Source organism: Bubalus bubalis, chromosome 5 (genome assembly GCF_019923935.1).
Source record: "Bubalus bubalis isolate 160015118507 breed Murrah chromosome 5, NDDB_SH_1, whole genome shotgun sequence".
NCBI lineage: Eukaryota > Metazoa > Chordata > Mammalia > Artiodactyla > Bovidae > Bubalus > Bubalus bubalis.
This window is the reverse complement of record NC_059161.1, coordinates 122495589-122512019: the sequence shown is the minus strand read 5'-3', so window position 1 is coordinate 122512019 and position 16431 is coordinate 122495589. Positions and strand designations below refer to the sequence as shown.

The following is a 16431-nucleotide window of genomic DNA, read 5'->3' as shown; positions in this document are numbered from 1 at the left end:
GTTATTTTAGCCTTACCATTCACAAGCGTGGGCGGGACCGAGGGATGGGCCCCGCCCGCCTCGCCTGGGGCTGAAGGACTCCGGGGGTGGGGCGGGGCAAGCTGGCAGGAAGTCCCGCCCCGGAAACGGCTCCGCGCAGCGCCATGGCGGCGCCCGGGCGGAGGTGGTCTGTGCTGCTGTTCCGAGCGCTGCAGTCACTGTCCGCGCGCCGAGCCCTGCATGATACGGCTCCGCCACGGGATGTGCTGCTCTTCGAGCACGAACGGGGCCGCTTCTTCGCCGTCCTCGGGCTGTTCTGCGCTGGCCAGGGCGTCTTCTGGGCTTCCCTGGCCATTGCCTCCTTGGCCCGACCCCCAACCCCGGTTCGTCCAACAGACGCCAAGTCCCCAGACCATGGCCGCTTGGACCTGCGCTCTACACTCTGGCGTTACGGCCTTGCCGTCGGCTGCGGCGCAATCGGTAAGGTGTGGGCTAGCTTCCCAGCTTGATCGAAGAGGGTGGGCACAATCCTCTCTGTTCGGGCAAGAGTAAGGGGCTCCCAACCCTCCCGGATGAGCAGTAGGTAGGAGCGCGGTACACTAGAGTTGGAAGTCCCTGAGCGCCAAGCCCTTTACAGGCTCAAGCTGCCGTCTGTCTCTTATTTTGTGACCTTGAGCAAGTTAATACCCTTACTCTGGATCCTGTTTTAAACTGGGGATGGGTATCTATTAAGGCTGTTGGGAGGAATGACCAGGGTATAAGAGGAACACAGTAAATGTTATCATAATTATTTTTATTCGGGGGGCACTGAAAGGGTTGCTGCTTAGCTTTCCAGCGAAAACCCAAATCTTTGCTTTTCCTACAGGTTCCCTGGTACTTGGTGCTGGTCTTCTCTTTTCCCTCCGCTCTGTGCGCTCAGTGATGCTACGGGCTGGAGGGAAGCAAGTGACCCTCACCACTCATGCCCCCTTTGGTTGGGGTGCCCATTTTACGGTTCCCTTAAACCAGGTATCTTGCATGGCCCACCGGGGAGAAGTCCCTGCCATGTTGCCTCTGAAAGTCAAAGGCCGACGCTTCTACTTCCTGTTGGACAAAGCTGGACACTTCCCCAACACGAAACTTTTTGACAACACTGTGGGTGCCTACCGTAGCTTGTGAAGAAGCAACCTCAGGTCACTAAGGTTCAGAATAAAAAACCTTATGGATGGGGTGACAACCAGGGTCACACAGGTGGCCCAGAATTAACAGCAAATAAAAGAGCAGTTGTCCCAAGGGCAGCTACCTGCCCGTACCTCTTGAGTTTTTTGACCCATATCTGTTTAGCCTTCACTCCTTACTCTTATCCACCCTACCTACAGTGCTTTACACTAAGAACTCAGTACTGAGATGAGGAAAGAAAGTAATATAATACTGGTACAAAAACAGCTGTAGGAAGAGAGGTGTCATCATGGTTCCCTCCTGGAGGGAAAACTAAGGCTCCCCACATAATCAAAGCCATGTTGGGGCAAGAGGATTACAGGCACTTGGGCATGGAGTCTGGCTGCAGAAGTACTCTTTGGTTAGTCTTCAGGAATGGGAAAGGCGTGGCCCAACAAGAGCACCTGTCTCAGAGCTCCACTCAGGGTCCCCCCTCTGCAGAGGGCGGGATGGGGTGGCTTCAGACTTCCACTGCACAACCTGGAGCACCAAGACCACACACCACAATACCAGATTCACCCAAGAAGAAGTCTGTGGGAGACAGGACAGGAATGTGAGGACTGGGCCCATCTTGAATCCAGTTCCACCCACATACCACTCAGCTGTGCACTGTCAGGCTATCAAGCCTTTAGCTCCTCAGCCCCTCACCGGTGGATCAAGCTCAGAGTACACTGGTGAGCCCTCTTAAAACTACAGATCATATTATACGATTCGTTACACGAATCTGTGTATCCCTCAGTCTCTACCCAGCCTTTCATATCCCAGGACCTCACTTCAGCATTATGTAGGTTGGAGTAAAACTGCACAGCGGTTCCAGGGGGTATCCATGAAGTTTTCTGGGCATCAGAGCAGCTGTGAGGTCAAAGAGACAGTCGTGAGAAAGGGGAGATACACCCTAAATAGCCTTTCACTCCAGTGCCCTTTTGAGATGAGCATTGACCGGGATGTAAAAAGTGCAGTATGGGATACTCTGCAGAAGGAAGGTAGACAGCCCCAGCCAGACTCCCTCCCTTTCCCATTACCTAGTCATGTTCAGGGAGATGATGGATTTGCACAGGGAACTCGTGCCAAATCGAAGGATACAGGCACACACTAAGACCAGGAAGATGGCTATAGCTGAGGTGGCCAGTGCAAAGCGGAGCCCGATAGGGCCTCTAGGAGGAGGGAGAGAATATCCCTTGTGGTTCAAGTGGGACACCTCCCACCTCAACCCCTGACCCTCAGAGCCGGCAGTCACCTGTGGGAGCCCTCGATGCAGCTGGTGTAGACCCAGAAGAACAGAAGCAGCAGACAGTAGAGGGCCAGGAGGCCTGAGGCCCCCGCCACAAAGGAGCAGAGGGATGGGGCCGTGGGTCGGGACAAGACCAGAGAGGAGCCGTTCAGGGCGGCCACGCCATACAGAGGACAGCTGCCCCTGAAGGAGCCCTGTGGAGAGAAGTTGTTGAGTTCTAGATTTCAGGCTAGTACCTCTGAATGCAAGTTCATGGCAGGTGTTGGGGATAATCTAGACCAGGACCACCCTAAGGAGTTTTTTGTGTATTACTGTCAGTTCCTGTTTCTGGGCGAGTAGATGAGTGGGTCTGGTGGGGAAATGAAATCTGCAGAGGCCAGAAGGATGAGGAAATCGGCAGTCGTTATAAAATACAATTAGCTTCAGAGATGCCTCACAAGTTCTGGTCTCCCCTTGTACAGAAATTCTAAAGTAGAAACAAAACTTACCTAACCTTCGGCCATCTCCGATGTTTTCTAACCTATAAAATAGGTATAATAGTGCCTACTTACAGGGGTCAAACGAGCCTGTTTATTAACATGATTGCCTGGCTAAACACTCAGCTAAACTATTCGCTTCTGCTACATCACTGGTTTGCCATATGACACACTGCGTTGCAACCATTTAGTAGTTTGCTCATTTCTACTACACTATGTTTTCTTTGAGTGGCTCAGCACAATAGTGTCTGATTTAAAGGGGCCTGGTCCAACTTGTTTTACAGCCAGGATGAGGTTATGCAGCAGGAATTACCCGGCGGGGCTATATCTGCTGTTACACCCCCAGGGACTCGTTCCTTTTGCGAGGTAATAATCTGTGAGCAGATGTATCCATAGAGCGTCATTAGCGCCGATGCATCTCAGCCGGCGACCGGCCTCACCTGGGCGACTAGCTCCGAGGAGCTGCGCGCCGGGCCGGACAGCAGCAGCCTCTCCGGTTCAGGGTGTACCTGCTCCCCGCTTACCCAACCTGACGGCCGGCCCCGTACCGCAACCGCACACCTGGGTCCGGGTCAGCGCCGCGGCCGCCACGGCTCCGCATAAGAAGGCGGTAGCGAAGAACGCGAGTTCGACGCGCTGCAACCAGGGCAGCGCCATGACTTCCCCAACACCAGAAAGCGCCGCCGCAGGAGCCAACTAACCAAGCCCTGCCTCATCCGGCGCGACCCACGAGCGCGGAAACGTCATTTCCGGGCGCGGGATTTATTTACAGAGGCTAAGGCGAGAGCCGTGTCAAAGCGGCAAGTACAGCGAGTAGTCCGAGAGCGCCCAGCGGCGGGCCGGACGGCCGATGCGGCCGATCATGGGCAGCTTCTGCACGTAACGGGAGGCCGGGCTGGGCCCGTACGGCGCGGGGAAGGCTGTCTGGAAGAGGCGCCCGCGGCATCGCCTCCCTGCTTGTCGCCCAGCGATGATGAAACGGAAGTAAGGGGCACCGCGCAGGGCGAAACGGCTCTTCTGGAAGACGTCGCGGGTGCCAGTGCCTGGGCCCTGCTGCCGGGGTGCTCCCCGCGCCCGGTGCACGCGGGGCAGCGGTCTGCTCTCAGAGGCGGCGGGCGCAGAGGCTGACGGGGGACCGCCGCCCCGGGGGCTCTCGTCGCCCTGCGGGCTGACCATGGCGTTGGCTGTCAGCTGCGGCATCTTCCGCACCGAGTCCGGGGCGGTCGCCGGTTCCTTCTTGTCCCCGGGCGGCCGCGGGGCCGTGGGCGCTGGTTGACCCGTGCCAAAGCGAGTGGCCAAGCTGTCACCGAAGAAGGCGTAGAGCTCCCGGTAGATGTCCGCCAGGGTCACCGAAGGGGAAGGATCCTCTGGCCCCACGCCTCCAAGAGCCATTGGGAGACCAGACCCAAAACCTGGCTCTGCGCTGCCCCCGGAGGGAGACTCCTGCAGGAGAAGGCTGTCCCAGGGCAGGTCGTCAGAGCGCTGGCACCCCCTGCTGCCTGGCCCACCCTTGTTAGGCTCTGCTGCCTGGGCCTTCATCTTCAGCAGTCGCTCTACGGCCACCTGTAAGAGCAGAGGGACTAGGATACAAGGAACCTGGGCCTAGTGTTCTAAAGTAAGCCAGCTGAACTGATGCAGGAAGGAGAGGCTGGGAAGGGCTGGCACTCACCAGAATGGCTCCATAGACTTTGTGCCCATCTGCTTTAACCTGGGCATTCGATACTGAATAATCGTCGAGCACAGCCTGCAGATTTGTCCAGTAAGTGGACAGATGTGGGTACAGGACTCTCTCTACTGCCTGGATGGGAGAAAAGAATGCACTGAGTGCCTCTTTTGCTCATTGCTTACCAAGTACCATTTCCTCTTAGTAGATAAATCTACTTTTATCTCTGGTTCTCGACAGGGCTGAATCCTAAATTCCCTGCTTGGGGGAATATTCAGCCAGCATTTATTTGGAACCTCCTGAATGCCCAAGCCTTAATTAAGCAATGGGAATAAAGATCAGATACAAAGACAGACAAACAATATAAAGTGACCCCACGATCACTGATGTGCTAAGGGCTGAAGGGTGTAAGTAATGCCCCTTGCTAACTGAGAAATTTAGCTGCCAACTGCTACATTCCAAGTACCATCCTGGCTTACATGTAAACTGGAACTCAATTCAAACCACTTGCACAAAAACAAACAACAGCTCAGAGACCTGGACTCTAATTATGTAATTTTAAATCCTGTGATTAATTTGGGGGAAAGCAATTAAGACTTCAAGTTCCTAGAAAAATATAACTTAATATTGACTCAAGAAATCTGAAAACTCAAATAATTCTGTAACTATTAGTTAAAAATACAACCACAAAACAGCACGCCAGAATTTACAAAGTCAGCCTACAGACATTCAAGGAACAGAATGTCTCAATAAAACATAATTAAACAAAAATATAAAGTATAAAAAATACTTCCTCTCCACCTTATTCTATAAAACCACTATAACCCTGATACTAAAACCATATGAATAGAGTACATGATTGATTTCATTCATAAATACAGATAAATCATTTAAATCGAACTGTATATAAAAAATATATTCCAATAAAAGTTTTGCATTTTTTTAAAGACTATACCATTACTAAAGAGAGTTTATCCTAGAAATGTAAAGATAGTTTACTATTAGAAAATCTGTATGGGGAATTCCTGGTGGTCCAATGGTTAGGACTCAGCACTTTCACTGCTGGGGCAGGGGTTCAATCCCCTGGTTGGGAATTAAGATCCCACAAGCTGTGTGACACAGCCAAAAAAAAAGAAAACCTATATATACAATTAACAACATTAACAGATAAAACAGGAAAACCTTAGAATCAATTAAAAAGATACAGAAAGTGCATTTGATAAAATTAACATAAATTAATAATTAAGAATATAATTCCCCTAACCTGAGAAAGGTATCTACAAACACACGAAGTAAACGTCAGCCTAAATAGGACAGGTTATTGTTAGTACTTTCTTTTTAAAATTGGAAATGAGTCAAGGATGCCCAATATCAACATATTTAAAATGATATTAGTGGTCCTAGCAATAAAAAATTACTAGGTTTGGGAATTCTCTGGTGGTCCAGTGGTTAGGACCCTGCACTTTCACAGCCAAGGGCTCAGGTTCCAACCCTGATTGGGGAACTAAGATCCCACAAGCCATGTGGGATGCCAAAAAAGGAAAAGGAATTTAAAAAAATAAGGCACTAGGTTTAAAAAAGACAAAGCTATCATTATTTGTACATGGTATGATTACCTTAAAAGCCCAAAATAATCTACAGTTAAAAATGATAGTTTAATGAAGTAGCTGAATCAATACACGAATCAGTTGTGTTTCTATACACCAATAAGAAATACCATGAAAAGACATTGCAACAGTATCAAAGCATAGCAAGAATCTAGCAGTAAACAAGTTATTTTGAGGTTCTCTTCAGGGAAAATTACAGAAGGATCCTGAAAGACAGTGAAAAACGTAAAAAATGGAGAAAGAGGACACATTCATGGACAAGAAAGATTATTTTTCTAACTATAAACGGGAGCTCTTATAGTTCTGTGAGAAAAGCCAGGGTCCTCACCTTCCAGCCAAGAGCGTGCAGGCCCACCACAGCCCCGTAGTGAGAGCAGAGAGGCCTCACAGGATCCGCCAAGACTTTCTGCAGGGAGAGCAGGATCTGCTGATAGAGGCCACTTACAAGGTCCCCATAAGTCCTGTGGGAGCAACACTGAGTCAGGGCAACGAGGCAGAGCGCACAGGAAGCTGCACGTGCACGGCACACCAGGTAGGGAACAAGGCCGCCGGGCCCGGGCCTGAGGGCTGATAGGCCAAACCCCTGGCGTCTGTACCCCGTTTATAAAACCCCAAGCACAACAACCTGGAAGATCAGAGGGAAGACACTCCCAGCCTCTCAACCTGTGGCCTTAAAGCCAGAGTTTCACCCCACCTCCCACCCCAAGCCACAGCTCTGCCACGGTCCCGCCCTTGATCAGCGCTAGGCCCAGGTGGCTACCAGAAGATGTGGCTCAGTAGGAGGGCAGCGCCATCCCGCAGCGTCCAGTGGTCATTCAGCGGGTTGATGGAGGCAGCCAGTGGCTCCAGGACACAGTAGAGGACGCTGCCCACCAGGGAGCGGACATAGGGCACCAGGCAGAGGTGTGGGTTCCGAACCAGGCTCCGTGCCACTTGCAAGAGCCGGTGCAGCTGCTCCAGGTCGTGGCTTACAGATTTCACCTGTTGGGAGAAGGCGGCTGCTTGGGGGGACATGAAGATGCAGAGAGCCTGCTAGTCTGGTGGCGCCTGCCGTGAGCCTACAGCCTGCGGCATCATCGCCTCCCCACAGATCCGCTCCTGGCGCAGCCTAGTCACTTACCCCGCTGACCACGTACACAAAGTATGGCAGGAGCGCTGCAATCTTGGAGTTGGTCTGCAGGTCGTGGAGAGCAATCTGAAACAGAAGGGGCCATGCTGCCCTGGTACACCCACCCCAAGTATAAACTGATACCTCTTTAAAGGAAAACTTGGCACCTATGTATTATTAACATTTTAAATGTTCATACTTTGACTCAGCAATGCCACTTCTACAAATTTAACCCACTATAAACAAAACCCACTCACACACATATCCACACATAACACTGTCTATAATAATAAAAAGCTGAATATAACCTAAGCCTGGCATTCATGCAGTCGCAAAGAGTCGGACATGACTGAGTGACTGAACTGAACTGAATATAACCTAAATGTCCAACATATTTTCAACTGAATAAAGCAGTTATTCTAAAACCAGATATTTAGTTTAATACCACTTCAATTGACAGCAGACTATGACAGTTTATACATAGGAAAAAAATGTGACTGGGTGGTTCTACACAATTTCTACTTTGTATGTCTTACAGTACTTCTGTAATAAGCATATGCTGGTATTACTTTTATAAGCAGAAAAAAATAAGAGTCAATGAGTAAGACCATCTTAGCCTGAACCTCCACCACCTGTGCCCTCCCAGCTCCTCTGGCACTGTGAAAGCAGAGAACAGCTCAAGAGGAAGGAGCCCAGCTCCCAGGCCCAGGCCCAGCCACATGCACTGTGTCTGAGGACGAGCAGCAGACTTCCTAAGGCAGGAGAGTGCAGTAACAACAGCCTCTGCAAGGGAAATAAGAGCAGCATCCAGACATGGAAGATGTAAACCCCTCAAACAGAGGGGCCACGTGGCCAAGACCACCAAACCAGCCCTCCTCTGCCTCTGGCGGAAGAGGCCTGGCACAGGCAGTGTCCAGCGGGGCCCCGTGGGCCCTAGAGGGCTGGTATGATGTCTGACTGGCACCCTCACCAGGCTCCCTCTACTTCCTCTCAAGGCCAGACAGATGAAAGGTGCAAGGTGGATGCCCCACATGGCTCCAGGTCAACAGACACCCCAAAGAAAGGGCTCTGGATTACAGTGTAGGGGCACTGACCACCTGTGCCGTCCCCACACTCCACAGGACCCTGCAGAGCTGCCCATTCCCTAAGGAACAGGGTTCCTACTGGGGCAGGAAGGGAAGCAGTGCTGGAGAAGGGCCAGCTGCAGAGCACCACGCCCCCCCACCAAGAGCAGCTTCCACCCAGATCAGCCAGCCTGCAGAGAACAGGAAGCAGGCCTCTGAAGGAATTCCATGGGGATCTGAGAGTTGAACTTTATGCTTCAATTCAGGCCCGCTTGCTCACTTTCATCAGCTGTGGATCATCCCCCAGCACAGCCCGAGTCACTTGCTGGTAGTACTTGAGAAGGTCATCGGTCAGGGAAGACACAGCACTAGGCACTGTGAGAGGGTGGGCAGAAGGTGGTCAGGGTGCAGCCCAGCCCTCTCCCAGCCTCCCTGCCTGCTCCCCGCCCCCAACAACCCCCATCGCCATAAGGAGCCCGTTCAGACAGGACTCTCGGAACACAGAGCCACCAGCCTCTGAGCAGCCTGCTCACCCTGTCCTTGCAAGCTCTCCACAGCCCAGCTCCGCATGCTGCCTCCCACCTGTGTTCTGCCCAGCAGACTCCTGCTTAGTCCCCAAGGTCCAAGTTCATAAGCCTCAGGCTCTGTAAGCTCCATTCAGCAGACCCTGGAAGTGTGACACCTCAGGGACCCCAGAAAGCTGCTCAAACTTCTGCGCTAACATCCAACACGGCGTCATGATTGGTTACAGGCCTGGGATCCCATCTCCAACTCTGAGGCCTCTGGGCAGGGATCAGTGCCCACTCAGGACTGGCACCAGGCAGGCACCAGAAAATACTTGTCAGATGAGGCCTCAGAGGGGTAGCGGCACCACCCTCAATCCTACAGGAGGAAAGTCCAAGCAGAGGGCCCGTTCCCCGTACTACCCATTACCTGATCCTTGAGGGGCCAAGTTCCCTTTGCCGTCTAGGTAGGAGACATGAACTAGAACCAGAGCAGAGAAACGGGTCAGCCCGGGATTCTGCCCCTTGCCCCATCCACCCACCAGGCCATCACCATTCCTCCGACAACCCAGCTCCTGTCCCTGCCCCGTGGAGGACCCCCCGGTCACCTCTCAGGGCCGTCTCAGCACAGCCTTTGGGGATGTTGGTGGCCAGGGCCAGCTCCACCAGGTTCACCTCTCGGTCCTCGGGGAAGTAGAGCTCACCCTCCCTGGCAGGGCGCAGGGGCAGCACCTCCTGAGATCCATAACCGCACACGGCCTGAGTGAAGAGAGGATTGGGGAGCAGGCTGAATCTGGGGAGGTAAGTGGAGCGCTACCGGCCAGGGCCCAGAGCCTATGTTTTCGGGGAGTCCAGAGGCCCTGAGCAGAGGGGGATGCCTGGGACTCCAGGCTTTTCACTGGGAACTTGGCTGCAGCACCAGTGCTCAGAGTCAAGGAGTAGAACGTGGTCCCTCCTCACGGAGCGGCATGGACCCTGAACCCCACCCTCAGGCTGCTGATCCTCCTCACAGAGACCAGCTCTGAAAACGCTCCTCTCTTCTAAATGTGATCTTCTTCCCCGGACCCCCTGCCCAGGAACGACCATGCAGGATGTTCTGACACCCACGCCCGTGCTCAGGCTGCTCCCTCACCCAGAATGGCCTCTTCTCCTTGCAACTGAGTCTAATCCCAGCCTCCTTTGCAGGTTCAGCTCAAGCGCCAGCTCTTCCAAGAAGCCTTCCCTAGCCTCTGGGCCTCCGTGGCCACCTCTGCCTCTCTGAACGCCTGGCCCTGGGGGTCTGGGCGCGACACCTGTGCTGCGGTGGCTGTGACCTTCCCTCGTGTGTGCGTTGGGCCTTCACGTCTCACTGTGTGGCCAGCCCTGAGTCGGGCATGTAGGCAGGCTCGTGCCAGCTGAGCCCTCTGCAGCCTGTGCCCAACTCACCTCCACACTGCTCCATCGGAGCGCCCTGTTGAAATCCTCGACGGTCAGCTTCCGCCGTTTGGTGTGTTTCATGAATTGAGAGCTATTCTGCGAGGGAAGGAACAGAGTCAGGGGACAGGGAGCGGGGGTGGCAAACAACTCCCAATGTCACATGCCCTCTCTGTGACTCAGTTTCTCACGTGGGGGATGTGACGATGAACCCGTCTGGCCTGCCCAGCGGGGCTGTGGTGAGGGGCACGAGAGGATGCTCAGCAGGCGCCTGGTTCGCTGGAAGCCCAGCTGCCTAGGAGGAGGCCCTGGAGAGGACAGGGACTGCCTCCGCTGTATTCAGAGCACGAAGGAGGGGCCTGACAGATACTAGCTGAATAAACCCCTGGGGGAGAGGGCAGTCCCAGGGAGGGACAAGGAGGGGGAGTGTACCTGGGTGGCCTCTCTGAGTCGGTAGCACACATCCTCTGCAAGCAGGGCCGCCACCTCATCGCTCAGCTCCAGGCCTGTACTCTCTGCCATGAGCCGGACGGACTCCCGAGGGATCTCCACGAACCGGCGCTCTTCTCGCTCCGACATGGCCCCGATGGAGCTGGGGGTGGGAAGGGAGGTGGGAAAGGGCAGCCCAGTCTCCCTCTGAGCCCAGGAGCCTGACTGAAGGCCCTCCAAACCAATCTTGTTGCTCTTGTTCCAGAATCCTTGAACCAGGAACCTCATCTGAGTGTCCAGGTGAGGAAACTAAGGCTCAGAGCAAGAAACAGACTTGAGCTGGGTCAGAGGGCAGACGGCAGTGATAGCAGACAGCAGTGATGTCTGAGAAAGTGCCTGGCCTTCGGATGCACAGAACTGGGTCCCAGCCCTGCTCCACCACTTTCAGTGCAAACCAGGCTGAGACTTTCCTCAGTCTGAGGTCTGGTAAAATAGTGGCAATAACCCCTGCCCTCCCTAACACATAGGGTTGCTATGAGGATGAAATGAGATGATGTAGGAGGAACTCAAGGGCCAGAACGCTACACAAATGGAAGACGTTACAATCGTTAATTATAAACAAAAACTTTTGTCTTCTTCTGGATCTGTGCAACAGCCACCAGTACTAAATACTGATGAAAAGACTACTTTTACCCTGAGAGTTCCTTGCTCAAAGTCTTCAATAGTTTTCCAGGACTCATAAAAGTAAAGTCCCAACTCTCTGGCTCAACATAATGGGATTGGTCCTGAATCCGCAGAGCTCATTGAGCTGATCCATCCTCCCAGGAAGGCCACCTCGTGGCTTCCAGCCTACCCTATACCTCACCGCTGGCGCTCAGGCTGGCCCACCCTCCTTCTATTCCAAGCCCCCATGCCCTCCTCTTTCCTAAGGCAGATCCAGTCTGTCCTTTGAGGTCTTCCTGCCCCTATGCCATCTGGGACGGTCAGGCTTTCAGTAGTTGGGCTTTTTGCCCATGTCTAGTCTTCCCCAATGTGGCTGAGAGGCTTAGAGCAGAAACCTGCTCTTCTGTTCACAGGATATGGCAGAATAAGAACCAAAAAAAACAGCAGCTGGTGACTGACTCCAACAACACACGCCACACTGAGAAGGCTGGCCCACATGGGCCAAAGTGAGACAATACCACCACAGCAGCGAGGTCCCAGTTTCAGTGACCCGCCCAGGTTCTGCCCCAGCACTCCTCTCTGACAAGGCCCAGTGGGTCACCAGTGACCTCCAGGTCCCTAAATCCAGTGGGTACCCTACCTGGCCTCCCTGCAGCATTTCTCCCAACGGCTCCTCATTGCCTTTAGAATAAAACAAACCTGTGCCATGGCTCCAAGGCCCCACATGTGTGCCTACATCTCCAAACATCTCTTTCCACCCTTGCTTATGTTCTGCATTCCTGTAGCCTGTTTCCTCATAAACACCTTATTTCAGGATGTTCACACACTGTTTCCTGGATTTAGAACGCTCTCCTCCTCTACCCCAACCCCTTTGTCCAGTGAACTCCTAGGCCTTCCTTCAGATCTCAGTCTCAAATGTCGCTTGCTGGGGGCTTCCCCGGTGAGTCAGTGGTAAAAAATCCGCCTGCCAATGCAGGAGACATGGGTGTGATCCCTGGTCCGCGAAGACTCTACATGCTGCAGAGCAACTAAGCCTGTGCACCACAACTACAGAGCCTGAGATCTAGGGCCCACAAGCCTCAGCTACCGAAGCCCGTGAGCCCTAGAGCCTGTGCTCTGCCACAAGAGAAGCCACCGTAATGAGATGCCCATGCACCACAACTAGAGAGTAGCTGCTGCTTGCCACACTAAAGAAAAGCCCATGCAGCAAGGAAGACCCAACACAGTCAAATAAATAAATGACTAATTTTAAAATTTAAAAGAAAAGTCACTTGCTCAGAGAAGTCTTTTCAGACCCTCACCGTGTGCCATGACTTTATTTTCAAAGCAGTTATCAGTTTGTAATTATATGCCTGTGCAACTTTTTGATTAACATCTACCTCCCCAGTAGACTGTAAGCTCCATGCTGGCAAGGATCATGCCTTTTTGCTCACCTTTGCATCCCCAGCGTCAGGCACGGTGTCTGCACATAACACACCCTCAGTAAACACCTGCTGAAAAAATGAGCGCACAATCGCTATTTTTGTCAGTATATACTATGCCTGAAGCTTTGAGCTACGTGCTTTATATGGCTTACACCTCATTTTGTCTGGATTAACAATGAGAGAGGTATTAAGTAAACATTGTGTCTATTTCACAGCCAAGGAAATCAGAGCTGAGTGGTTAAATGTTAAATGATTTTCCCAAGATCATCTGGCCAGCACTACCTAGGTAAGGGAGCAAGAACTCAACTCTCATTCTAATCATGAGGAGCGGCGGACTGTGTGGGGAACACGGCCTGGATTCCCAGTCCAGAGACCTGGCGTTGGAGACCCGCCAATGGCTATGTTAACCTTCTTTCTCCACCTGTAAAGTAGGAGCAGCAAGTCCTGCCAGCGGAAGGCGCCAAGGAAGTTTCCCTATTACGTGCCCACATTACACCCCCCAAAGTCTGGCTCTGACCAAGGTCTCCAGTTCCTCAACCCTCCTCTCCACATCCTCAGCCACTAGCCACACCGGTAAGGAGGTGTGGGAACTGACCTCCGCCGGCCTCCGTGAAGCACATCCTCCCACCCGGCCGCGCTTCATCCCAGCTCGAGAGGTGGGGGGGCAGGGAGGAGGAGGTCAGAGGTTACCGAACTTGGGTCACGTGGTCGGCGAAGGGGGCGGGCCCCCAGCGGAGCGGGCGCCCAGGCTGGTTAGCGGGCAACCTGCAGCGGGACGGCTCTGTGAGGGCTTGCTCACCTGATGGCTCAGGGACGGCGAAGGCGGCTACCAAGAGGGCGGTGGCGGTGACTGCGGCGGCGGTAGCTGCGGCGATGACCCCTCTCACCCTGCTCGTACTAATTCCCTCTCTCGGCAATCAGGCCCCACCCTCCACGAACACAGCCAATCGGTGAGCGCCTTCAGGAATTCCTGCCCACAAAGAAGCTGCCCACTACTCGATTGGCCACCGTGATGGCTCTGTAGAGGGCTCGGTCACGTCAGAGATCACGTAATATGGAAGACTCGCGCCTCTTAAAGCAACAGCACTTCGGTGTTTTGTGGGGTGTGTAATGGTTCAGTCTACGTTTTAATAAACATGTTCTCGAGGAAACCATCTCCATTCCTTTGTCTACTCCTGAGTTTCAGAGCACTTGCATTTACGCGAGTCTTTGACGCTTTAGACTTTGGCGTCTGCCTTAGTTTTGCTGGCTGCTTGGTGGGGCTCAACTTAACTCTCCAACATCACCTGCCACTTCCCCTTCCCCAAGGTTGAACCGGAATCTCAGTAGGCATTTCTGCTGGCAGAAGGGTCTTCTGACTGGGCTAAACACACCACGTGCGAGCTCCAGACTCCAGGGCTCTGCCCGATTCGGGCACCCTAGCTCGTATCCTCCCCATTTCTGTCCTGTAAGCCCTCACCTACCTCACAGACTTCCTGGACCATTTTACACTGACACACTTCTCTGAACCTGGGCAGTTCTCAGTTGAAAAGCAGTGAGCTTAGTGAGTAAAGGGTATTTGGAGTCATAGCAAAAGGAGTTCAAACTTTGATACTGCTTTTGGGCAAATTACCTAACCACATTTACGTATCTACAAAATGGAGTAAGAATACCCATCTCACAAGGTTACTGTAGATTAAGAGACAATGTAGATTGAGCTTTGGTAGTGAACTTTCACTCACACATCACGAGGCAAACAGTGAATTAATCATTTTATGTTCATCCAAGATGGGACCATTTGCAATGAGCTGTTTATTAAAGGAGCTTTCTGCACGGGAGCATGAATGTACACAACCTCACCCTTCCCCCCTCTCAGGGTTGGATGCTGCTGCCTCTAGAAAGGAAGATCCTGAGACGGGAGGAGCCCGAGCCCAGAAAGCCAGGTGGATGTGACTGGGGTTGCCATAACAACACTACCTAAGGAGACTGACACCCTGCTGAGACTCCTTCAGTCATACTCAGAATGACATATGATGTAATCTCAGGATTGTGCTTGGTCCCTAGAGTGTCTTGCCCACTTATGCATGAAAGGAAGAGGGGGTTCCTCTGAAGTTCTGAGTCTGAGATCAGATCTCCTGGCTATTGGCAGCCTCCTTGCAAAGGTGTTATTGGTAGGGACAGCCTTTGGTAACCTTGGCAGCATGAGACAATGAAGAGAGGAAGGCCCGGAGGCCTGCAGGATGCAGTGAAGCACCATCCAAGCTGTCTGGGGCTGATTTGCCTCCAGCTTGAGTCAAGGCAGGGGCCAGGGAAAGGAGTAAATCACCTGGCCACAGCTGGGAGAAAGGTGGCTCCCTCTCACTCCCCAGCTACCCAATGCCTGGCAAGAAGAGTTATGATGGTTTTACACTATTAAAAAAAAAAACAGCTCCACTACTCACTAGCTTTATGACCTTAAGCATGTTAGTTCATCTATTTTATCATCTGTCAAGTGGGATTGACAAAACATTACACTGAACTGTTGAGAAAATTCAATAATGTATGTAAAGGATTGAATACTCCTGTCGCATTGAATACTCCAGGCGCATACTCCTGTCACTATTAAGCCTGTGATCTCTTTAAGAGGTTGTAACTTCCTGAGAATTCCCTGATGATCCAGTGGTTAAGACTTCACACTTGAGGATTTCACTGGTGGTCCACTGGCTAAGACTCTGCACTCCCTATGCAGTGGGTCCAGGTTCAATCCCTGGTCAGGGAACTAGATTCCACATGGTGCAATTAAGACCCAGTACAGCCAAATAAATTAATTTTTTGTTTAAAAGACACCACATCATACTTTCATTGCTGACAGCTCAGGTTAAATCCCTGGTTGGAGAAGACGGCCACTTGCACATACAATCTCTGACACAGAGCAGCAACGCTCTGACATACCATCCAAAGAGGGTTGTATGACCATATTACAATAAGGAAACATAAGGTCACCAGCTAGGACTAAAACCCAGTTCTGTATCAACCCAAATACTGTGTTTTCTACTACACAGCTCTGCTTCTTAAGGAAGTCAAGGAAAGCTTAAGAAAACAAAAATTGACTGAGATTTGATAGATTACTAGGAAACAAGCAGACAGGTTTGGAAAAGGCATTCCAAGTTAGGCAAATAGTATTGCCAAGACATAGCATCGAGGGAGGGTGGTGTGTTTGTTCAATCTTCTTATTTTGCATATTTTTGTTGTGTTATCCCAATGAGATTATGAGTCCTTGCATATGTTCAGTTAGTATGTTAACTGATTAGTAAACAAAGGCTATTGTTTTTGTGCCCATCCTAAGGACTGGGACCCCACAATCTGTATCATTACTGTTCTATTATTCACCTCCCCCAACCCTGCTGTCTCCTCTTCCCCCTCCCCAGCTACAATCTTGGTTATTTTAAAAGCTGAGAAGAGGGCAAATTCTCTGAAACTAGACTGGGGCCCTAGACTAGAGTAGCTCTAACAATACAACCATTTGCTGAAAACCAAAGACCCCAACAAACTCTGGGAGACAGTGAAGGACAGGGAAGCCTGGCAAGCAGCAGTCCATGGGGTTGCAAAGAGTCGGACATGACTAAGCGACTGTACAACAACCACCCAACACTACAGCCTTACCTTCAGTGAGGTCAACTTGAGACCTTGGCAAGAGGGTCAGTCAGATCCCCTGG

General features: G+C 52.0%; 3 protein-coding genes across 7 annotated transcripts; 1 reads left to right on the top strand and 2 right to left on the bottom strand.

Annotated features, from left to right (window-relative positions):
• The first annotated feature begins 110 nt into the window (after positions 1-110).
• Positions 111-1270, top strand: TMEM223 (transmembrane protein 223). The gene is made up of 2 exons (XM_006064523.2): positions 111-459; positions 845-1270. The coding sequence occupies exons 1-2, from the start codon at positions 144-146 to the stop codon at positions 1135-1137; spliced, it is 609 nt and encodes a 202-aa protein (XP_006064585.1). The 5' UTR covers positions 111-143; the 3' UTR covers positions 1138-1270.
• On the bottom strand, positions 756-3578 carry TMEM179B (transmembrane protein 179B). 2 transcript variants are annotated; one of them, XM_006064522.3, is made up of 5 exons: positions 3445-3578; positions 2414-2601; positions 2199-2330; positions 1950-2028; positions 756-1707 (listed from the first exon to the last, which is right to left on the bottom strand). In XM_006064522.3, exons 1-5 carry the CDS (start codon positions 3538-3540, stop codon positions 1546-1548), a joined length of 657 nt encoding a protein of 218 aa, XP_006064584.1. In that variant the 5' UTR covers positions 3541-3578; the 3' UTR covers positions 756-1545. The 2 variants fall into 2 exon arrangements, with proteins under 2 accessions (XP_006064584.1, XP_025142333.1); XM_025286548.2 differs by lacking the exon at positions 2199-2330.
• A 20-nt stretch (positions 3579-3598) lies between these two features.
• TAF6L (TATA-box binding protein associated factor 6 like) lies at positions 3599-16408 on the bottom strand. 4 transcript variants are annotated; one of them, XM_044943628.1, is made up of 12 exons: positions 13557-16408; positions 12767-12826; positions 10674-10833; positions 10254-10340; positions 9437-9587; positions 9259-9309; positions 8606-8700; positions 7274-7348; positions 6914-7134; positions 6482-6614; positions 4553-4681; positions 3599-4446 (listed from the first exon to the last, which is right to left on the bottom strand). In XM_044943628.1, the coding sequence occupies exons 2-12, from the start codon at positions 12772-12774 to the stop codon at positions 3676-3678; spliced, it is 1881 nt and encodes a 626-aa protein (XP_044799563.1). In that variant the 5' UTR covers positions 12775-12826; positions 13557-16408; the 3' UTR covers positions 3599-3675. The 4 variants fall into 4 exon arrangements, with proteins under 4 accessions (XP_044799563.1, XP_006064581.1, XP_044799565.1 ...); XM_006064519.3 differs by having other exon boundaries at positions 12767-12823; XM_044943630.1 differs by lacking the exon at positions 13557-16408 and adding an exon at positions 13353-13506.
• Between the last annotated feature and the right edge of the window lie 23 nt (positions 16409-16431).